Here is a 25,247-nt window from a genome sequence, read left to right as displayed (position 1 = left end):
AAATAAAAAAAAAATAATAATAATTATCAAAAAAATCTAAAAAGGTTCGCAGGAGGTTTGTTCACTATTTTAAGTTCAGGGCCTCGACAGGAGTTGATAAGTTTACAATTTTTTGGCTCAGTTAATATGAATGACTTCACCAAACACAGAATAAAACGCTTACTGGACTTTAAATATGTTTTTGTGTCAACTAATATTCACGTTTTGTAAAAAAAAAAAAAAGAATCATTAGTTGACCCCAAGAAACGGTTGATTTATCAATTCTTGTTGGCACCGTCAACTCAAAAAAGCTTCTCAGCAGTTTGCTCACTATTTTAAGGCGAGTCAACTTTTGTTTTTGTTTTTTTTACAGTGAAAATATGGCATTAAACTTGTCAATCTCCATAGAGACAAGGAGGAGACGCCACCAGACCAATTTACAGGTGAGATCTGTGAAGAGGCGACCCCACTCACAGTCAGAATGCAGGTATTTACGTACAATAATCACACCCACAACTGAATAAATGTCTCTTATATAAGTTTAATATGATATTGTGGAACATTACAGGCATTATACAGAATTCAAATACAACCTTAATTTAAGGCCTTAATATAGGAACATGACATTTAAGACTTTCAAGACCCCGCGGCTACCCTGGTTATGTTTTGAAAGATTTTTGAGGTCTGGAGTGAATTAATTATGCATTAAATTTAGTTTGATTGTATTTCTGTAAAAGGGGTTAGTATATGGAACAATCTGAGTGATGATTTTAAAAAGTCTAACACTGTAGAAGATGTAGAAGATTTAGTTTGATTTATATTTTGTCTCTTACATATACAGTAAGTTGTAAGTTGAATTATAAATGCAAACTTGCTGTTCATACACTGTTTTTCTTCTTAGAATTTTGTCATTGTTTAATAGGATTTGGATTTAAAAGTACTTTTTACTTCAGCCTAAACCCTTTCGGTCATGATCCATTAGGTTGTAGTTCATGTTTTGTTTTGTTTTGTAGTGCTCCAAAATGACAGAATAAAAACTACTTTAAAAAAAACATTACAGGCATCCATGGTGACGGACCCCCAACCAGAAAAGTTACACAGTGCGCCTTTAAATAAATAAAATAAAATAAAAAACGGCGCTCGTAAAATGTACCGCGGTCTCAAACTCATAGACAGACTCGTTCTTCACGGCAATTAGGAGCAGAGGGCTTGTATGTAAAGGGAGGAGGGGGGAATTCTGTTTGGGGAAAAAAAAGGGGGAGAAAAAGACAAGAAAAAAGCTTAAGTCAGCAGCGGCTATAAATCCAGTGATGCTGAGCGCTTTTTTCCACCACCATGTCCTCATCTCATCTGTGGAGCCCATTTCGGAGTTCTGTTTAGTAGCTTTAGCAGCGGGGAGGCGAACGCTACACCCCGCCTGATCCGTATCCAGAAAGACGACACTTCCCATTCGCTCAATGGATTTAGATGACAGAGAAGATGAGGGGTAATAGAAGAGTGGAAATGGATGTAATCATTTTTATTATGTTTTTATAAAGAATATTTTGGAGGATTGAGATAATATTCAGTAAAGTCTCTAAAGTATGGTATGAATGCTATTAATTCAGCCACCACTTGCCTCAAATGGAAATTAAAGGTCCTGTATTACGCAAAATTGACTCTTATGAGCTTTAGGACATGTTGTAATGTTATTACCTCGTCAAAAAGGCTGTTAGGATGCTGAACTCTCTCTCCCCTCTCTAACCACCAGGCGGCCAGGAAGCTAGGAATCTGTGTGTCCTTAAAGAAGAACTTTGGACTTTTACTTTTATTATTTAATTTTGAAGATTAAGATTGAGAACATAATTTCAATTTTTCGTATGTTCTTTTGGAAATTTGACTATAATCTTTTTGAAATGAATTGAACTGAATTGAAAAACAGTTGCGTTTTCTTTGAGTAATTCTGGATTATTAGTCTATCTGTACCAAACATCAAAATTCTCTGTTCCAACTTGTGATGTAGTGCAGTGGTTGTTTTTAAGTTAACAACTACGTTTTACCTTTAGTTCAGTAGAAATGGGCAGTTCCAGAGCTGATAACAACATCCAAATGATTCAAGTGAAAGTGTAGGAAGTTTAAAAACACATTGGAGCACTTCCTGTATTACATGACATCACAAGGTGGAACAGAGTGTTTTCTGTTTGAGAGAAGAACTAATTACAAATGAGGAGTACTGTAAACAAATAAAGTGCAATAGTTTTAGTGCAGTTATGTCGTCCCTTCAGAAAGAGATAAAACATTGACTTATGCTGCGTTTTATTGAAGTCGATAAATCCGAGTCAGTTCTCTCGACATTCGTTGTAAATACGTTACATTGCAACAGTTGGGGGAAATATGGACGCCCGAGAAAGTTTAATGTCCAACCAACTTGGAATTTGGCATTATAGAACCCTGTCAGAACTGAAGAAGCTACTTGGATGAATTGGCGAAACTTATTTACTGTAAGAAAACTTTTGTCCAGTTTTCAGCTTTTATTTTTCCATTGTGATTTCATTTATTTACTCAATTATACTTTGTAACTCTGGATGGAAACTAATAGTTGTTTGTTCATCAATAATCACTGTAGAAGAAACGCTGATCCATCCAGAAGTCATTTTAAGTCCAAAGGCGCTGGTCTGAGGAGCTCAAAGTTAAACTGCCCACAGGGAAGGAAAGGTAGATTTACTGTACGAAGCTATAAATTCCAGATGGCATCCAAACATCTCAATCTCAAAAACACTGTCCAGATGAGTACTTTAATCTTTTTCTATCATTCCTGGAAGAATAAAGGATTATATAGACCAATAAAGAATAATAAAAGAATACTCAGTCCAGTTCAAAAATGTGGTGGACTTGAAAGTACTTATACTTGCTCTCAAATGTAGTGAAGTAAAAGTGAAAGATATCCATTATAATGTATTCTAGTAAAGTACAGATACTAACTTTTTTTTAACTTAAAGGTGCACTGTGTAAATGAAGGGTCCTTCAAATGCTTTTCTGTATGGAGATGTTATTGCTTAGTCTGGAACTAAGTTTAACAGGATGGTATTAAACTTTTCTATCTTCATGAAAACCAAACCAGACCAAGTAACAGGTCAGACTCCACTCACAGTTAGAATGTCAGTTTTTGTAGGTATTTTTGAGCTATAAAACCACCTCTAATTTAATAAATGTAATGTAGAGAGTGGAGGAGTTCAAGTATCTCGGGGTCTTGTTCACGAGTGAGGGGAGGACGGAGCGTGAGTTTGACAGGTGGATCGGTGCAGCGTTGGCAGTGATGTGGTCGCTGTATCAGACCGTTGTGGTGAAGAGGGAGCTGAGTCGAAAGGCAAAGCTCTGGATTTTTAAGTTCCTCCCATCACCTCTGGTCATGAGCTCTGGGGATTGACCAAAAGAACAAGATCATGGCTACAAGCAGCTGAAATGAGTTTCCTCCACAGAGTGGCTGGGCGCTCCCTTAGAGATAGGGTGAGGATCTTGGAGTAGAGCCGCTGCTCCTCTACATCGAGAGAAGCCAACTGAGGGGAGGACATCTGTTCCGGATGCTTCCTTCCTCCCAACAGGAGGCCCCGGGGAAGACCCAGGACACACTGGAGGGACTATGTCTCTCGGCTGGCCTGGGAACGCCTTGGGATCCACCTGGAGGAGCTGGAGGAGGTGTCTGGGGTGAAGGAAGTCTGGGAGTCCCTGCTTAGACTACATTTATATGATGAACAGAAGACGCAAAAGTGGCGTTGCGTCTTCACTTTTTACTTTGCATTTAGATGAGCGTTTTCGGGAGGAAATCTGCGTGCATACAGTGATGCAAAAGTGTGTGGAATTCAATTGTGTTTTCATGCCAGGCAGCTCGATGGTGACGCTAGGTGGTGATGTATGTGACGTAAACGCGTACACAACCTGAGCAGATCTGACCAGAGTTTTGCACCTTGGGCAGTGTAGAAGGAAAGTCTATGGCAAAGCATATTCAACTTTTCCACCCCGGAGAGTGGTTTCAGATTTTTGCGTTTTTAAGCCCCAAAAACACCGTCACCGTGTAAACGAAAGGCACTTCTGATCAAATATTTTGTCGTTTTTACCCACAAGCGGGCAATGACATACCCACAGAAACAAGCATGGAACAGACCACCAAACAAAACATTACACAGTGCACTTTTACTTAGTTAAATTACGTCATTGTAATAAGTAACGTTCACTGAATTAGATCAATGAGAAAGAGTGTTATTAAAAGTCACGCTGTAGCTGCCTGTAATCATTCGCCATCACCTTTAACAAAACACCCGATACTTGAGACATGGACAAACACATAATTCAGGGCATAGAGGAGACCTGCTCTTAACACAACCTTTTAACGTACTGAAGATGCAGTCCATTGATTCCCATTTCGATCATGTTCACAGGGACAAGGACAATAGACCAATTAAAGGGTTGGCGTGGCTATAACATACATCTTCTGAGCTGTTTCTTTAGTTTGACCACAGACTGACCCTGGTATCAGCTCTCCTCTCACTCACGCAGACTGCAGGAATCAATATAGCTCTGTGTTATTATGATGAAGGATGGTCCCGGCTAATTCATATTCATGCTTTTATGGCCTGGCGATAAGTGAAAAGTGAAATGGCTGTTCAGAAGTGAAGAGACATGAGTTTTAATTTAGACGATTTATAATTAGGGAGAAGGTTCCTTGCTAACACTGCCCAAGATGTTAAAGAGTTATTTCAAGATCAGGTGGGGACAAAACGGGCTCATTTGCTTTAAATCAACGGACGTGAAAGCAGAGATTACAAGACAAAAGGTGATGAAAGGACACTTGGAGGAAGGACAATGAAAAATCACAGACGTCTGACGGAGAAAAATTATCTTTCGTTTATCTTACTAACAGAGCAATGGAAAGGAAGATTGTAATTGGCTGCAAATCAACGCTTTTTGTCTCGAAACTCGCGTCCAAGTTTAAAGTGCCTGTGACAGTTGGACTACTTATTTTACTAAACCACAATTAAGATCATTCTATTTAAGATTTTGCTAAAAATATTACAGTTTTTTTTCCCAGGACTATGTATAAAATGTTGTTTACTGGTTTGAAATTGTCACACTAAGGAATTACGACGCAATCACTGAGCCAAAACTCATCGAATGTACACAGAGATTAATATTTCACAAGTAAAAATATAAGAAAACCACTTTATTTAGTTGAAATTATGTTTAAAATATCAGAAAAATGTGTTGTACTCTCTCGTCTTCATGTAATATCAACATGTTTTTCAGCTTTTCTTCACAAATTTCTTCTTGATTGGTGTAAAACTCAAAATCATTTATATTTACAACAAGTATAATCTCACCAAATTAAATCCAAATTAGAGCATGATCAAAACATGTCATACGCACTTTTAAGACTCCCAAAAAGTGGCTCACTCACCGTCTCGTTTCCAAACAGGATGTCCACGTAGGGCATCACCTTCATGAGAGGCTCCTTGAAGAACTGACTGATGAACGGAGCGGACAGGTTCAGACCAAAGATCTTGTTGTTCTCGGAGGCGTGTTTGGCCACTTTGAGGATGGAGTCAGGAGAGACGGTCAGGAAGAAGCCCTGAGGACAAGAATAAAAACACGAATCAACAACTTAGACCATAAAACATTGTTCAAAGAGCGATTAGTCATTTGGACAGATCTGATTTGTCCTGTCAGATTCACTACTGGATATTTTAAAGATGTGTCTTTACTGACGGAGGGTCCACCACCTGCTCGTCTCCATGGAGATGGTTGTTGCTATGATTGGAAAGTTCTACAGCAGGGTCCCCAACACCCGGGCCGTGGACCAGTACCGGACTGCAAAAGTGCGAACCCCCCCTCCCATACGCCGCGTGGACCGTGCCTCCTCCCGTGTTTCCCGCGCCTCTAAACCAGAACTAAAACCAGGACTAAAACCAAGACTAAACCAGGACTAAAATCAGTTCTAAAATAGGTCTAAAATAGGTCTAAACCAGGACTAAACCAGGACTAAACCAGAACTAAACCAGTTGCGTGGACCGCGTCTTCTCCCATGTTTCCCACGCCTCTAAACCAGAACTAAAATCCACGACTAAACCAGGACTAAAACCAGGACAAAAACTAGTACTGAACTAGGACTAAAATCAATTCTAAACCATTTCTAAACCAGGTCTAAAACCAAGACTAAAACATGTCGCTCAGACTGCGTCTCTTCCCATGTTTCCCACACCTCGAAATTAGAACTAAAACCAAGACTAAACCAGAACTAAACCAGAACTAAAGCCAGGACTGATCCAGGACTAAAATCAGTTCTAAACCATTTCTAAACCAGGACTAAAACATGTCACTCGGACTGCGTCTCTTCCCATGTTTCCTGCACCTCTAAATCAGAACTAAAACTAAGAACTAAACCAGAACTAAAGCCAGGACTAAACCAGGACTAAAATCTGTTCTAAACCAGGTCTAAAACCAGGACTAAACTAGATCTAAACTAAGTCTAAACTAAAGGACTAAAACAGGTTGCGTGAACCACATCTCCTCCTGTGTTTCCCGTGCGTCTAAACCAGGACTAAAACCAGGACTAAACCAAGACTAAACCAGGACTAAAATCAGTTCTAAAATAGGTCTAAACCAGGACTAAACCAGGACTAAAACCAGGACAAAAACTAGTACTGAACCAGGACTAAAATCAGTTCTAAACCATTTCTAAACCAGGTCTAAAACCAGGACTAAAACATGTCGCTCAGACTGCGTCTCTTCCCATGTTTCCCACACCTCAAAATTAGAACTAAAACCAAGACTAAACCAGAACTAAACCCAGGACTAAAATCAGTTCTAATCAGTTCTAAACCATTTCTAAACCAGGACTAAAACATGTCGCTCAGACTGCGTTTCTTCCCATGTTTCCTGCACCTCTAAATCAGAACTAAAACTAAGAACTAAATCAGAACTAAAGCCAGGACTAAAATCTGTTCTAAACCAGGTCTAAAACCAGGACTAAACTAGATCTAAACTAGATCTAAACTAAGTCTAAACTAAAGGACTAAAACAGGTCGGGTGAACCACATCTCCTCCTGTGTTTCCCGTGCGTCTAAACCAGAACTAAACCAGGACTAAACCAGAACTAAAACCATGACTAAAACTATGACTAAACCAGGACTAAAATCAGTTCTAAACCAGGTCTAAAACCAGGACTACACTGTTATGCGAGTAGGGTCCCCTCTCCACAGATATGACCTGTAACGTGGCACAATACAGTGTGAACATTCCAGGTAAAGCAACATCATCTCCACGGAGACGAGCAGGCGGCAGACCCTCTGTCTGAAAAGTTACACAGTGCTCTTCATTTTAGAGGCAATCCCAAACTGAATAAAAAGTCTAAAAAAGTTATTACGCTTCCTCTGAACCTCTGAAAGTGACAATGTTGTGAATTATTTTCAGTCTTCTCCATCTTAGACAAACTTTATGGATCCATAAGGGAAATTATTTGGACACAGCAGCTCACACATCACAATATAATACAAAAACAAAGACTAAAAAAGTATAAATGGTAATAATACATTCTAAATATGTATCAAAAAAGAGCGAGGCACTGTTGTAAGAGCAGTCTGAATAAAATTGACACATTGAGCATAATTTACAACCAAGAAGTAAAAAATTAAACCTAAAAATATTACAAAACCAGGAATAAAACGCTCACATTTTTAGATAAACCTTAAATATAAAGGGTGTTAGTAAAATCAGTAGAATAACTTGTTCAAGGTTAAGCACTAAGTCTTCTCCAGTCTTAAATTTTAACAGCTGTTTTGAATAACATGGACACATCGAACGTCATTTCTCAACTTTGACAGCACAAGAATCGGAAACCTTCTTGCTGATCATTTGTCTTTGGGTTTTGGGACAATACCAGGTTCAGTGCAGCTTACGGAGCCAAGGCTAAACCAGAACTATTTACCTGTAACAGTTTCTCACAGCTACAAAAAGGGGAAAACTGGACCACGGACAAAGCTGGTGGCTCGGCTCCAAGACTCGTTCGGAGGGGGGGAGACTCGCGCACGTATCCGATGATGGCCCCAACAAAAGTCTGGCCCGGACTCTCCTTACCGCGAAACAAGAGAGCTGGGCTGTTCATTGTGCTCGCGAATACAAATCAGGTAAGAAAACACCTTAGCGGCTCAGGTAGAAACATAACGCGACAGTGACAAAACCCACCCCCGCCCCCCCGTCTTTGATACCGATCTTCTTGTTTGGCAGAAGCGATAGGTCTGTTTTGTTAAAGCATAGTGGGACAATAACGCGCAAGTGAAAAGGGGGTAAAGGAAAGTTTGCGTGGTGATACGTTTAATCTGTCTGAAAAGGTCCCATTGTGTGGTCTCATTAAAGAGCTATGACATGTGCAGCAGATGAAGAGCGACGCAACGGGGGCACGACGAAGAGACAGTCAGTCAAACTACAGGTGTGAGATACGCACCCGCCGCGGGGATACCAGAAGAGGGGCTTTTGTACGGGCCGTCTGAATGAATGTATGTAAACTGAGGGGGAAACTAGGGTGGCCGGCAAGTGCGGAACACTTTTACATTTCACAACACATGAACAAGCTTGAAAACAAAACAAAAATAAATTAAACTACATTAAAAACACACATTTACATCTTGAAAACGAATTTACGCTTCATAAAACCCATTTGCAAATGAGCAAACAAATTTACAAAACATTAAACATTTGTACAAGCGCAGAGACAAAAACACAAACACTCCTGAAACACAAAGACCTTTGAACAACGGCCTAACCCTAATCCTAACCCTTACGTAACTTCCAGGTAATGCTTTTGGCAAAATATCTGTGGAAATGTCTGGCGAATTTTCCACCAGCTTCATAAATCTGCCCCATCACCAAATCTTCATCCAACAATGTCGACAAAGGATAAACATTTTTCCAGGAACAATTTATCCACAACTATCAAGGTAAGAAAGACAAAAGCTTAAAGGTGAACGACGACGACACATTAGGCTACGTTCAGACTGCAGGGCTTAACGCTCAATTCCGATTTTTTTGTGAAATCCGATGTTTTTGCGAGGTCGTTCACATTTCCAATTAAATGTGACTTGTATGTGACTCCAGTTTGAACAGTAAACGGCCCGAAAGTGTCCCGCATGTGCACTGGAGACACGATGACGTCAACCGCAGCGAGCGTGCTCTGTGTTTACATGGACGCGAGCATTGAGCACCTGAAGATTTTAAAGTTCCTCTCGTACCGGAGCCGTACGTTGACAGTCCGTTGAAAGGAACGTGTGGATGTGGAGACGTAGCCAAGAGTGGTGAGTGGCGATGTGCTTCACTTCAGTGACACAGAGTTCATTAACAATTTTCGCCTACTTCAGCGCAAAATAGTGACATTTGTAGTTTGTTGATAACGTGTAGGTCGAATGAATGCGCTTTGGCCGTTAAGACTGAAGGCGCATGTCAAAAGATCAGATATGTATCGGTTTCAGGAGCACATATCCAAGTGGCCTGGGTCGCATTTGAAAAAATCTGATCCGTGTCGTTCAGACTGTCATTAAAAGATCAGATACAGGTCACATAGGGGCCAAAAAAATCAGATTTGGGTCACTTCAGGCTGCAGTCTGAACGCAGCCTTAGTGAACTACTCCTGAGCAAAACTAACATTATGGTCATTTCCGCTCTTTAGGACATTTCCTTTTCGTCAACAACTTAATTTGTTTCGGTGGTTTGTGTTTGTGATGCCATATGTAAATTTCTCTTGGCGCTCGTACAAATGTTTTGCGTTTTGTAAATTGGAACAAAACAGTCACTCGCTTTCTCATGTGTCAGAACTGTATATCGCAGACCTACATGCGGATCATGACAAGGCGACCCAAAAAAAAAATCTTTTGTGACCCAGTCTTTAGGAAACAATGTCACTTAAAAAAAAACAACACCTCTAATATAAAAGCAATGCAGATTTAATCCACAGATGAGGTAAAATTATTATGTTTATCTTGTAATTCCAAATTGGCTTAAACAGGCCGATCAGAGTCAACCAAAAGGCCGTATGTGACCCGGGAGCTGGACAACACCCAGGTCTGGTCTAGACTGTTGAAAGTGTGACATTAAAGGTCCTATATTATGCAAAACTGACTCTTGTGAGCTTCAAGTCATGTTATAATGTTGTTATGTCATCAAAAACATATCTGGAGTTGTGTTTTGTTTCATTCACACATGTTTGAGTAATGCTTTCTTATTAGTCTGTCTATATATATCGTATGTCGTATATCGTATGCTCATATACGAGAGCTTTCAACATTGGCAGCATTTTCTAAAACTTTAAAACAGTGGTTGTTCAATGGTCAAATATGTCATGCCATGTTTAACCAATTCACATTTTCTTTTATTTTGAGGGGTTGTTGGTTTAACTTTTTGGTTTAACTCTTAAACTTTTGACTTTGAACTTCAAATGAACTATTTGAAACTAATTGTACATATAGCGAGTGTGTTGTGACTAGGGATGGGCATTTGATGAAATTCTCTTAATCGATCGTCGGAAGAATTAACGATCAATTATGGATTAATCATTAACGTCTTTTATATTAAAATGATCATCATTATTATTACTATCTGCACTACTAATCTGCATAAATAAATTCAACTTTACGACATATAAACCGTAACGACTCTAGAGCCACATCAGCCCGTCTGACATTATAATGTGTTTAATGCAGTTTTGCTCAACTCTCACAGAAACGAAACTTAAAACCACATCACTAATTTGCATAAACTCAGCGAAGAAAAAAACTACAGCTCTTGTGTCGCTGATGTGGTCAATTTCTGTTGGATTAAAAGACATGACTCAGTGGAATACAGGTTAGTGTGACCAGATTTGTGTTTGTCAAAACCAGGACACCGTACGGGGGGAGGGAGGTGGGGACTCGACATCGACATGGAGCGACTCTCACCTGGCAAAACTTTTTTCCCACTGGACACTGAAACATATGTGCTGCTTTGTTCACTGTGCACATGGACTCACACTTGTCCCGACCAGAAGGGAAAACGTAGAATTTCTTGTACAAGTCATTGTTAAATGCACATTTATGCTTCAGTACGTTGCAGGCTGACTGATTGTTTGTGTCTCGCTCCTTCTGATGCAGAGACACATGTACAGACCTGTTTGGTCACACTACACACAGCAACCTGCATTCGGTTTGTCGATTAAAATGAACGTAATCGATGAAATTCTTAATGATCAATTATCGATTAATCAACTAATCATGCCCATCCCTGAGTGTGTGTGTGTGTGAGTGTAGTGAGTGTGTGTGTGTGTGTGAGTGTGTGTGTGTGTAGTGTGTGTGTGTGTGTAGTGAGTGTGTTGTGTGTGTGAGTGTGTGTGTAGTGAGTGTGTTGTGTGTGTATAGTGAGTGTGTTGTGTGTGTAGTGAGTGTGTGTGTGTAGTGTGTGTGTGTGTAGTGAGTGTGTGTGTGTGTGTGTGAGTGTGTTGTGTGTGTACTGAGTGTGTGTGAGTGATGTGTGTGTGTGAGTGTGAGTGTGTTGTGTGTGTACTGACTGTGCTGGTGTTGTGTACTTTTGTGTGATTGTTGCTGTACTTTCCTGTGTCCTGTAGATGATTTTACATCAACCTGCCAAGGGACTGAAGATGGAAATGAGTCACGTTGGCTATAATCTTTACACATTTACATTTTTAATGTTCATTAATATGCACTGTCTCTTTACAAATAAATAAAATAAGAAATAATGAATATCTCAAAAGATGATGAAAATGCCGTTCCAACCTGTGATGTCATGAAGCAGTAGTTTAGAGAGAGATTAATGTCAGGGCTGAAATCACACAAAAATGATTCTAGCGAAGGTGTATGGAGTTTAAAAACACAGTGGAGCACTTCCTGTATGATATGACATGAGGTGGAACAGTGCTTTCAGTTTGAGAGAAGAAGTCAAAACTCAAAAACTCCAGGAATGTTTGTGCTGAAGAAACAACATTATAACATGAATCAGAAATGAGCGTAATATGGGCCATTTAAATCATCTATGTTGAGTTTTGCAGAAATGTGTTTAGTCTGGCTCTGGTTTTAGCCTCCTCTTCTTCTTCTTCTTCTTCTTCTTCAGTATCTTAAGTGTGAGCCCAGTGTATGTGAGCCTGGTGCTTCCTGGTCCCATCTGTTGTTATACTGGAGGTGTTGTTCACAGAGGGCTCCTCACTTACAGCTAATGGCCTGTGTCTGACCCGCCATTTCTCTTTTGCTGCGTGCCAATGTGTCAGAGGAGAACGGGATGGTTTTCTGACATAAATGGGTCTTTTATTTTTCCGTAAGCGTGTGTATGTGCGCGCGTGTGTGTGTCTAAAGACTGTGTGTGCGTGTGATACCAGTCTAAGTTTAGACATGCCTTCTTATTCAGTGTTTTCGTCTTGATGTTTACTAGTTTCTGAATTGAAGATACTGAAGACATTAAATATATAAGTCAAGTTGTATGGGATTTAGACAAACTATTGATCCAAAAGGGGCATTATTTAGGCACAGCAGCTCACACATCGTAATATAATATAATAACAAAGAGCAAAAATAAAAAAATATGTAGCAAAAACCCTGTACTCAAATATTTTTTTTTCCAAGTATTTGAGCGAAATGTGTCTTTCCTCACTACAGATATATTTATAAACAGCTCTTGAGGTCAAAATATGTTCATGGGGGCTGTCTCCATCTAATTATAAACCGTTTTCGTGTCTAATAATCAGGAAGTGTGTGTTAGCATGCTAGTTGTTGTGCTTTATGTGACATCAGTACTCCACTATGGTCTCAGAGTTGTGAAAAATGCTTATAAACTCTTCACGGTGAATCATTAAGATGTTCTGATTTAGGAAGACATTTGATTAAACTTTTCGTAATCGACCGTCAGGAGACTTAACGATCGATTTTTGATTAATCATCAACGTTTTTATATTAAAATTATCATCATTATTATTACTATTACTGATAAACTTAACTTTACAACATATAAACCATAATGTCTCTAGAGCCACATCAGCCCGTTTGAGATTATAATGTGTTTAATGCAGATTTGACACATTTGTTTACGTTTTACAGAAATTTAAAACCACATGACTCATTTGCATAAACTATATGCACTGCAAAAACAGCTCTTTCCTTGTTTCACATTTTGCGACAATGAAAATTTTTCAACTTTATTTAACAGTAACAACTGCACATGCACCATAACCGGGATAAAATATCATACAGCACTGCACACTATTTTCTCAAATCTGTTCTAGAGTTAATTTAACATTTTTGGAAATGTTAATTAAGTAACACTAGATTAAAGTTCCTTTTTAACCCCAAAATCAAGATTCATGTTTTGAGAGTAAACAGATAACACTTTGTAGACTTATCTTGATTTAGCTAAACACACAGAGGCATTTTATTTTATTTTTACTTTATTTTAGTTCATTTAAGATGAAATTATGTACAAAACTGGTTCAAACTGGTCTTCTCTCACAAGAGTTTGAAGTGGTGAATGGGAGGAGCCAAATTAACACTAAGAAAAGTTGAATTAACACTAAAGGAAGTTGAATTAACACTAAAGGAAGTTGAATTAACACTAGAGGAAGTTGAATTAACACTAGAGGAAGTTGAATTAACACTAAGAGAAGTTGAATTAACACTAAAGAAGTTGAATTAAACTAGAATTGAATTAACACTAAGGGAAGTTGAATTAACACTAAGAGAAGTTGAATTAACACTAGAGAAGTTGAATTAACACTAGAGGAAGTTGAATTAACACTAAGAGAAGTTGAATTAACACTAGAGGAAGTTGAATTAACACTAAGAGAAGTTGAATTAACACTAAGAGAAGTTGAATTGAATTAACACTAAAGAGAAGTTGAATTAACACTAGAGGAAGTTGAATTAACACTAGAGGAAGTTGAATTAACACTAAGAGAAGTTGAATTAACACTAAGAGAAGTTGAATTAACACTAGAGGAAGTTGAATTAACACTAAGAGAAGTTGAATTAACACTAAGAGAAGTTGAATTAACACTAGAGGAAGTTGAATTAACACTAGAGGAAGTTGAATTAACACTAAGGAAGTTGAATTAACACTAGAGGAAGTTGAATTAACACTAAGAGAAGTTGAATTAACACTAGAGGAAGTTGAATTAACACTAAGAGAAGTTGAATTAACACTAGAGGAAGTTGAATTAACTAAGAGAAGATTAACACTAGAGAAGTTGAATTAACACTAGAGGAAGTTGAATTAACACTAAGGAAGTTGAATTAAACACTAGAGGAAGTTGAATTAACACTAAGGAAGTTGAATTAACACTAAAGGAAGTTGAATTAACACTAAGAGAAGTTGAATTAACACTAGAGGAAGTTGAATTAACACTAGAGGAAGTTGAATTAACACTAAGAGAAGTTGAAATAACACTAAAGGAAGTTGAATTAACCTCAACCACATCAACTCTGGCAAATAACCCCAACTCGATCCCCCATTTAACTGTCAAATAGTTAAAATAACACTTTTGGTGTTAAAAACAACAAATATTTTACCCTAAAATTTTAACCCTCCAGTTTCTGCTGTGTACCGATGTGCATGTAAACACACTCACTCCAGAACCGAAACGTGGGACCGTGAGGCTGTAACTCCAGTGTTTGTGTCAGACGCAGCCTTGTCTCGTTTAAAAATGAACATGATCGACGAAATTCTTAAAGATCAATTATCGATTAGTCGACTGTTCATGCCCATCCCTAATCTGAATGCATAAAGTAAGTGTGGGAATAACTTTGAACCACTGCAAACTGCTTAAAATGAACTAGTTTTTCAAGTTTTTTAGAGTCAAAATCAGGTACAGCGCCTTTAAAAAATAAAAGAAAAAACATTGTATTAAAAGAGTGTCTAGACTTTTGAGTGGTAGTTTGTGTGTGTGTGTTTTTGAGGTGGTCAGCTTGAGAACAAAGTGTCGTGGCTGGTGTAAAGTTCGCTCTGATCAAAGAGGAGTCTGGTGGACTTTAAAAGGACACAGCTCCTGGGTTCAGCGCTGTATCATTTAGCGTCGAGTATCTGAGCTCTTAATGCACCGTCATTCCCAATTACAGACGCAACACACACGAGACGCACCGACCAGCGACACAAACGCAACACAGCTTCGGTTGAAAAATCTGTTTGGGTTTTGTATTGACATGGATCTGGCTGTACTTTCCAGCAGAAGTATTATCAGATCTACTAAAATACTGATCAAATTAAGGCCACATTGGTACGGGTGGATGTCTCAAAATCTAAAAGTTGGTAGTTTGATTCCAGCTCCGGCCACTGCATACACAGGATACACCGATATAAGTTCACCGATATATTAGTTGGCCAATATTTGCAATTTTTGGCTGTTCTGCTGCCTAAAGTGGACACACAAAACTATATTTGAACAGTTACATTTCTCCTTTTATAACTATTATCACTGTTGGGCAAGTTGTTATAAGTGTGTTATTTATGACTTGTTACTGTCATTTCAAAGTAATTCATTACATTACAATATTACTGCATTACACGACTATTGCAGCACTTTAAGTTACTCTCACCAAAATAACTATGCAAAGATGCCGAACTTTTGCGCCGTATATGGACTGAACCAGGACTAAACCAGGTCTAAACCAGGACTAAACCAGGTAAACCAGGTCTAAACCAGGACTAAACCAAGGTAAACCAGGACTAAACCAGGACTAACCAGGACTAAACCAGGGACTAAACCAGGTCTAAACCAGGACTAAACCAGGTCTAAACCAGGACTAAACCAGGTCTAAACCAGGACTAAACCAGGACTGAAAACCAGGTCTAAACCAGGTAAACCAGGACTAAGCCAGGAATAAACCAGGACTAAAACCAGGACTAAACCAGGTCTAAACCAGGACTAAACCAGGTGTAAACCAGGTCTAAACCAGGACTGAACCAGGACTAAACCAGGACTGAACCAGGATTAAACCAGGACTAAACCAGGACTAAACCAGGACCTAAACCAGGTCTAAATCAGGACCAAACCAGGACTAAAACCAGGACTAAACCAGGTCTAAACCAGGACCAAACCAGGACTAAAACCAGGACTAAACCAGGACTAAAACCAGGACTAAACCAGGTCTAAACCAGGACTAAACCAGGTCTAAACCAGGTCTAAGCCAGGAATAAACCACGACCAAACCAGGACTAATCTTGGACTAGGACTTGGAAGATGGGACCGCCCCTGAGAGAAGTCCGAGCCCGCGGAGCAGGGTGTCCACAAAGTGTGATCGGGCGACAGCTGCGATTAGCCTCGTGGAGCGCGGAGTTCTGCACTGGTCCTTACGCCCGACGGTCACCTGATGGTTTACGCGGGCGCTGCTGATATTGCGGTGGTTTTAGCGAATTTGTATGAAGAAAAAGGAAAAATCCACCACTTCAATCCAGGTTAAATAAGCATTGTAACACGTGTCACTGACATTTGTACTGAGTAAAATATTACAGTTTAGTCCCTGTAATGCCGTAACATTACTGCATTACAACAAAAAGCAACGCATTACAGTAATTCATTACTTTTATAACGAGTTACTCCCAACACTGACTATTATTATTGTTATTTATTATTATTACACATGGGATAGAGAAAAACATTATTTCAGTTCCTTTGTATGTCCAGTACATGTGAAGAAATTGACTTTGAATTGAATTGAATAAAGCTAAAATGACATAATTTGGCGAGAATAACCAAAACCAGTTCTTCATATCAGTCCAAAAATGAAAACGAGCAGACGGCGCTACCAGACCAAGTTACAGGTCAGATCTGTGGAGAGTTGACCCCACTGAAAATAACAATGCATGTTTTCCAAAGCACTGTAATGCCATGGAAACAAGCAGACGACCGACCCCTCAGTAGAAAAAGTTACATGGTGCATCTTTTATTGTCACCACAGTAACATCGTTCACATAATGATAAAAAATTTTTAAGCCCGATATGTTACTACAGAGAAAAATAACGATAAAAGATAATATTTAAACTACTTTATACCACTGATACAATAAAAATAGATCAGAATAATTCCAGGAAACAATTTTTAAATAGACAGTATCGTTAAAAAGCATGAGTTACAACAAATAAAAAGCAGAATCAATAATAATGGAGGTTACTTTTCATTCATCAACAGCAAATCTTTAAAAAACAAACAAAAATACGCACAACAAAAAGAAAATATTGTGTTTCAGCTTTCATATATTGAACGATACGTCGATCTAGTATAGTAATTATCGTTTCCACAAATCTAAATATAACTTTTCTCAGTTTTTTTTTTTTTTTTTATGTCAAGTTTGTGAATTGTCCAATGGTGTAACATGTCAATAACACAACGACACAAAGCTCTGGCCCCTGAGCGATGGAGTGAGGCTGAAAAGGGTGAGTGGGTGAGAGGGACTTTTCCTGCATCATGTTACAGACGAGTGCGACGCGTGAGTGAAAAGTAGACCAGGGGTTTGACAGCTGACTCCAGGGGGAAAACACAGGAAGTGACCTCAGGCTCTGGACCGAGTTTATGGCACAATTTAACAAACCGAGAAGTCAACAGGCCGGGGTCACGTGTTGTCGTAACATGTTAATCTGCCCCCGAGTTTAAAACTGAGCTGAAGCCCGGGTCGAGTTTCAGTTTGATTTTAACTGTCGAAATGTAGTAGTAGTGGTCGAGTTTGGGTGAACGGGTCAAATGCAGATGACAAATGCTCCTATGGGTATAAAAAAAAGTATTTGTTTAAGAGCCAGAATACAGACTTCTTCAATACTTCTTCAGTACAGTACATGAGTTCAGATGGACATGACTGACAGGTGGATTAGCCAATCAGAGACAGAACCTATATGTACGGAAGCCGAGAGGGGTCACGACAAACGCAAACGCCGCAATAAATACAAATGCGACAACACAACAAAAAGCCACAACACAACAAAAAAGCCACAACACACTAAAAAAAGTCACAACGGAAATGACCGCGGGACTCTATTTTAATGCAAACGCCGCAACAAATACAAACGCCACAACATAAACGCAAATGCCACAACACATTAAAAAGTCATAACACATTAAAAAGTCACAAACAACACAAACAACACATTAAAAGCCACAACACATTAAAAAGCCACAACACATTAAAAAGCACACAACAACACATTAAAAAACACACAAACCACACAACACATCAAAAAGCCACAACACATTAAAAAGCCACAACACATTAAAAAGACACAACACATTAAAAGCCACAACACATTAAACACACACAACACATCAAAAAAGCCACAACACATTAAAAAGCCACAACACATTAAAAAGACACAACACATTAAAAACACACAACACATCAAAAAGCCACAACACATTAAAAAGCCACAACACATAAAAAGCCACAACACATTAAAAAGACACAACACATTAAAAGCCCACAACACATTAAAAAGCCACAACACATTAAAAGCCACAACACATTCAAATGCCACAACACATTAACAACACATTAAAAGACACAAACACATCAAAAAGCCACAACACATTAAAAGCCACAACACATAAAGACACAACACACACACACACATCAAAAAGCCACAACACATTAAAAGCACAACACATTAAAAGACACACATAAAAAGCACATAAAAAGCAACACATTAAAAAGCCACAACACATTAAAAAGCACACACACAACACATTAAAAAGCACAACACACAAAAAAGCCACAACACATTAAAAAGCCACAACACATTAAAAAGCCACAACACATTAAAAAGCAAAAAGCACAACACATACACACACAAAAAGCACAACACATTAAAAGCACAACACATCAAAAGCCACAACACATTAAAAGCCACAAACACATTACACAACACATTAAAAAGACACAACACATAAAAAGCACAAAGCCACAACACATAAAAAGCAACACAAAAAGCCACAACACATTAAAAAGCCACAACACATTAAAAAAAGCCACAACAAAAAAACACAACACATTAAAAAGACACAACACATTAAAAACACACAACACATCAAAAGCCACAACACATAAAAGCCACAACACATAAAAGACATAAAAAGCCACAACACATTAAAAAGCCACAACACATTAAAAAGCACACAACACACAACACATTAAAAGCCACAACACATTAAAAAGCCACAACACATTAAAAAGACACAACACACAACACATTAAAAAGCCACAACACAAAAAAGACACAACACATTAAAAAACAACACATCAAAAAGCCACAACACATTAAAAAACACAACACATTAAAAAGACACAACACATTAAACACAACACATTAAAAAGAACAACACAACACATTAAAAAGCCACAACACATTCAAACACATCAAAAAGCCACAACACATTAAAAGCCACAACACAAAAAGCCACAACACATTAAAAACACACAACACATTAAAAAGCCACAACCCATTAAAAAGACACAACACATTAAAAAGATACAACACATTAAAAAGACACAACACATTAAAACACACACATTAAAAAGCCACAACACATTAAAAAGATACAACACATTAAAAAGACACAACACATTAAAAAGCACAACATTAAAAAGCCACAACACATTAAAAAGACACAACACATTAAAAAGCCACAACACATTAAAAGCACAACACATTAAAAGCCACAACACAAAAGCATTAAAAAACACAACACATTAAAAAGCCACAACACATTAAAAAGCCACAACACATCAAAAAGCCACAACACATAAAAAGCACAACACATTAAAAGCCACAACACATTAAAAAGACAACACATTAAAAAGACACAACACACACACAACACATTAAAAAGACACAACACATCAAAAAGCCACAACAGAAGTGACCGCGGGACTCTTATTTTCCGGCGGACCGATCAAGCTGCAAGTGAAGAAGAAGAACTACAACGTGAAAAGTAAAGGAACGGAGAAGTTGGAAACGTAAGTAAAAGTAATTTATTGTTTTATCATTATTAGTTTCACGTTATAGTTCTTCTTCTTCTTCTTCACTTGCCGCTTGATCGGTCCGTCGGAAAATCGAGTCCCGCGGTCATTTCCGTTGTGGCTTTTTTTGGTGTGTTGTGGCTTTTTGTTGTGTTGTCGCATTTGTATTTGTCGCGGCGTTTGTTTTTGTCGTGACCCCTCTCGGCTTCCGTACATATGGCTGCTTAGGAGGAAAAAAGAAAGGAAAAAAAAATATCACTAAGGACTGAAAAACATTTCTGGAGCATCAATGAGAGAAGCACTAAACTCTGCTTATCTGATGTGAGACAAATGGTATTTTGTTTGTTGACGAATGACCAATGCGCTCCTTTGTTTCACATGAGTCACTGAAAAAAGCAAATCTGATTGGACGATCATGTTTGGGGCTCGGGGGAACTTTGCATGAAAATACAACAAAATATCAAGCAAAATTTACCACAAACATCCTGGAACACTTATAATCTCTGTAATGATGGGGCCTATCCATACTAAAACCAAAACGGACATGAAATTCAATATTCTCTGGCAGCATAAAGAAAAAAAAGGTTATTTATTCTTAATAGCAACGTAAACAAAATGTCACATTATTAATAAATCAAATGTGTGGCCCAAATCCCTGACAAATAATGAAAAAGTTCACGTATTTTCTGTTTGAGATCAAAAACTGAATCTCTTTAACATACTGTACGTTCTTCAATTTCAGGTTCTTGTTCTATGTGATATTTTAAGACACAATATAAAGACATAATATTTGGTTTAAACTGTTAATCGCTATGGCAATGATCGTATATAATTTGATTGTGAAAGTGATGGAAAGGCCCGGTCCCGTGTGTGAAACGATGACATCAAACACGACCATGTGAACACGGACGATTATAGATTTTGACGGTAAAACCAGGCATGGGTCATATACTTTTCCATCTTGTGAAGGGAAAAAAAAAAGAAAAAAAAAAAAAGAAGTGAAATCCTTGTAGAATTCCAGTTCCCATCGTCGTCGTGTGCAGCGCTGAAACTGGACACTAGGGGGATCAGGTGACGGTCCGGGTTTGTTCCACAGGTGCCGGTGTTAAAAGGACAGAGACGGGTCGAGTTTCCAGGTCAGGACCAGGAACCAAGTCCACCACGTCCAAGAAAGAAGAGAGAGAAGAGAGGGAAGAGAGGGAAGAGAGAGGGAGAGGGGGGGAGGGAGGAAGATGAGGAGAGAGGGAGAGAAAAGGAGAGATAGAGAGGGACAGAGAGAAAAGGGGACAGAAAAGTAGAACGAGAGGAGAGAGAGGGACAGAGGGAGGGAGAGAGAGGAAAGAAAGAGAGAGAGAGGGATAGAGAAAAAGAGAAAGAGAGAGGGAGGGAGGAATGGAGAGATAGAGAGGGACAGAAAGGAAAAGACAGAAAAAGAGAGCGAGCAAGGAGAGGAAGAGAGGGAAGGAGAGATAGAGAAGGACGGAGAGAAAAAGAGACACAGACAAGAGAGAGAGAGGAGAGAGAGAGGGAGGGAGAGAAAAAGGGAAAGAGACAAGAGAGAGGGACAGAAAGAAAAAGAAAGCCAGAGAAAGAGAATGAGAGAGAGAGAGAGAGAGAGAGAGAGAGAGAGAGGGAGAGGGAGAAAGATGAGGAGAGAGGGAGAGAAAAGGAGAGACAGAGAGGGACAGAGAGAAAAAGGGAAAGAAAAGTAGAGCGAGAGGAGAGAAAGAGACAGAGGGAGGGAGAGAGAGAGACAGAAAGAAAAAGAGAGAGAAAGGGAGAGAGAGAGAAGAACAGAGTGAAAAAGAGAGAGGGATAGAGAGAGAGAGCGAGAACGTGGGGCAGGGAGAGAGAGGGACAGAGAGAAAAAGAGAAAGAGAGAGGGAGGGAGGGAAAAGGAGAGAGAGGGAGCGAAAAAAGACAGAAAAGAGAGGGAGAGAAGAGAAAGAGAGAGGGAGGAGAGAGAGAGAGAGAGAGGGAAGAGAGGGAGAGAAAAGAGAGAGGAGGGGAAGGGAGAGAGAGAAAGAGAGGGGAGAGGAGATAGAGAGAAGAAGAGAGAGAGAGAGAAGAGAGGAGAGAGAGGAAAGAGAGAGAGGAGAGAGAAAGAGAGAAAGAGAGGAGAGAAGGAGAAAGAAAGAAAGGGGAGAAAGAAGAGAAGAGAAAGGCAGGAGAGGAAAAAGGAGAAAAGACAGAGAGGAAGAGAAGAGAAGAGAAAAGGGACAGAGAGAAAAAGAGAGAGATAAAGAGATGGTGAAAGAAAGAGAGAGAATTAGAAAGAGTGTGTAAGAGGAGAAGAGAGGAACAGAGAGACAATGACAAAGAAAGAGAGAAGAGGGGCTTCCTGGCAGACACATTATACACCATGTCACTTGTCGTCTTTTCTTCGTGTTTTTTGCCCTGAATGTTGGACTGAGATAAGCAGGTAACACCACCCAGACACGTTACAGGTCAGATCTGTGGAGAGGCGAGTACAGGATAAAAATAATAATAATAATTAGGATGATTTGGATGAATCCATAAGAGAAGAGAAAAGTGAGGAGTAACATTGGACGACTGCAAAGTGTTTAAAAATGAACTGTTTTTCATGTTTTAAGACGACGCCTTCAGCCAAACTTTTTGATTTATTTATTTTTACTAAAGTGAAATAATGATCAAAGGCTCTAGGATTTTTCTATCGCCACAACATTCAATAACACGAGAGACGGAGAGAGAAAAAGAGAGAGATGAGAGAGGAGGAGAGAAAGAGAGAAGGAGAGAGAGAGAGAGAGAGGAAGAGAGAAAAGAGAAAGAAAGAGGAAGAGAGACAGAGAGAAAGCGAGAGAGAAAAAAGAGAAACAGAGAGAGAAGGGGGAGAGACAGAGAGACGTGGAGAGAGAGAAACAGAAATGGGAGAGAAAGAGAGAGGAGGAGGAAAGTGAGAAATGGAGAGAAAAGAGAAAGAAAGAGAGAGAGGAGAGAAAGAGAGAGAAAGAGAAGAGAAACAGAGAGAGAGAAGAGAAACAGAGAGAGAGAAGAGAGAGAGAACAAGAGAGAGAAGAGAGGAAACAGAAAGAGTGAAGAGAAAGAGAGAGAGGAGAGAGAAAGAGAGAGAGAGAGCAAGAGAAGAGAAAGGAGGAAGAGAAAGAGCATAGAAAGAGAGAAACAGAAATGAGAAACAGAGTGAAGATAACAGAGAGAGTGAAAGAGAGGAGAAGAGTAGGAAAGAGAGAAACAGAGAGAGAGAGAGAGAGAGAGAGGAGAGGAACATGGAGAGAGAAGAGAAAGAGAAAAAAACAGAGAGAGAGAAGAGAAAAAAGAGAGAGAAAGGAGAAGCGAAAAGGAGAGAGAGTAAGGAGAGAGAGAGAAGAATGAGGACAGAGGAAAGAGAGAAAGTAGGAAAGAGAAACAGAAAGAATGAAGGGAAACAAAGAGAGAGAAGAGAATAGATAGGAAAGAGAGAAAAGAGAAACAGAGAGAGAGAGGAGAAACAGAGAAATAGGAGAGAAAGAGAAAGAGGAGGAGCAAAAAAGAGAGAGAGAGCGAAAGACAGAGAAAGGAGGAGGAGGAGAGAAAGAGCGAGAAGAGAAAAGAGAAACAGAGAAAAAAGAAACACAAAGAGAGAGAAGAGAATAGATACAAAGAGAGAAACAGAGAGATAGAGAAAGAGAGAGAGATGAGAGAGGAACAGAAAGAGAGGAGGCAGAGAGAAACAGACAGAGAGAGGGGTAAAGAAAGGAATGAGAGAGAGGAAGAGAGAAAAGAGAATAGAAAGAGTACAGAGGAAGAGAGAAAGCGAGAGAGAAAAAAGAGAAACAGAGAGAGAAGGGGGGAGAGACAGAGAGAGAGGAGAGAAACAGAGAAATGGCGAGAGAAAGAGAGAGAGGAGGAAAGTGAGAAATGGAGAGAAAAGAGAAACAGAAAGAGAGAGAGGAGAGAAAGAGTGAGAGAAAGAGCAAGAGAAATGAGGGAGAGGAGGAGAGAAACAGAGAGAGAGAAAGAGAGAGGAACGTGGAGAGAAGAGAAACAGAAAGAGTGGAGAGAGAAACAGAGAGAGAGAGAGAGAGACGAAAAAGACAGAAAGAGAGAGAGAGAAGAGAGAGAGAGAGAGAGAGAAAGAGAAAAGAGAGGAGCAGAGAGAAAAGAGAGAGAAGAGAAACTGAGAAAGAGAAGAGAGAAGAGAAACAGAGAGAAAGAGAGAAACAGAGAGAGAAAAACGTGAAGAGAAAAAACAGAGAGAGAAAGAGAAAAAAGAGAGAAAGAGGAAGAGCGAAAGAGAGAGAAAAGAGAGAGAGAAGAGAGAAAGAGGAAAGAGAAACAGAAAGAAAGAAGGAAAAGAGAGAGAAAGAGAGAAAAGAGAAACAAGAAGAGAGAGGAGAAGAGATAAAGAGAGAGAGAGAGATGAGAAGAGAAAGAGAAGAGAGAGAGAGAAACAGACAGAGAGAGGGGTAGAGAAAGACAGAGAGAAGTGAGAGAGAGGAGGAGAGAAAAGAGAATAGAAAGAGTACAGAGGAAGAGAGAAACAGAGAGAAAGAGAGAGAGGAAGAAGAGAAACAGAGAGAAGGGGGGAGAGACAGAGAGAGAGGAGAGAAACAGAGAAATGAGGAGAGAAAGAGAGAGAGGAGGAGCAGAACAGAAAGAGAGAACTGGAGAGAAAAGAGAAACAGAGAGAGAAGAGGGGAGAGAGAGAAACAGAGAGAGAGAAAGAGAGAGGAACGTGGAGAGAAGAGAAACAGAAAGAGTGGAGAGAGAAACAGAGAGAGGAGGAGCGAAAAAGACAGAGAGAGAGAAAGGAGGAGGAGGAGAGAAAAAAGAGAGAGCAGAAAAGAGAGAAACTGAGAAGAGAAACAGAAAGAGTGAAGAGAAACAGAGAGCGAAAGAGAGAGAGAGAGAGAGAAGAGAAACAGAGAAAGAGGAGGAGCAAAAAAGAGAGAGAGAGAGCAAGAGACAGAGAAAGGAGGAGGAGAGAAAAAAGAGCATAGAAAAGAGAGAAACAGAAATGAGAAACAGAGTGGAGAGTAACAGAGAGAGTGAAAGAGAGGAGAAGAGATAGGAAAGAGAGAAACAGAGAGAGAGAGAAAGAGAGAGAGGAACATGGAGAGAAGAGAAAGAGTGAAGAGAAAAACAGAGAGAGAGAGAGAAGAGAAAAAAAGAGAGAAAGAGGAAGAGCGAAAAGGAGAGAGAGTAAGGGAGAGAGAGAGAGAAATGAGGACAAGAGGAAAGAGAGAAAGTAGGAAAGAGAAACAGAAAGAATGAAGGGAAACAAAGAGAGAGAAGAGAATAGATAGGAAAGAGAGAAA

At 39.3% G+C, this 25,247-nt stretch overlaps 1 protein-coding gene across 2 annotated transcripts in view; it reads right to left on the bottom strand.

Moving 5' to 3' along the window:
- The window catches only part of LOC110160421 (adenosine kinase-like), a 416,586-nt gene that overhangs the window by 98,311 nt on the left and 293,028 nt on the right, over positions 1-25,247 (bottom strand). For both annotated transcript variants that reach the window (XM_055150301.1, XM_055150302.1), the window contains exon 7: positions 5,411-5,581. In XM_055150301.1, coding sequence (XP_055006276.1) covers positions 5,411-5,581 — 171 coding nt within the window. The remainder of the gene's footprint in view (positions 1-5,410; positions 5,582-25,247) is intronic.

This window comes from Boleophthalmus pectinirostris, unplaced genomic scaffold (assembly GCF_026225935.1).
Source record: "Boleophthalmus pectinirostris isolate CB_2022bp ecotype Guang Dong unplaced genomic scaffold, ASM2622593v1 HiC_scaffold_14, whole genome shotgun sequence".
Lineage (NCBI taxonomy): Eukaryota > Metazoa > Chordata > Actinopteri > Gobiiformes > Gobiidae > Boleophthalmus > Boleophthalmus pectinirostris.
The sequence above is the reverse complement of the archived record's forward strand: the minus strand, read 5'-3'. Positions and strand labels throughout refer to the sequence as shown.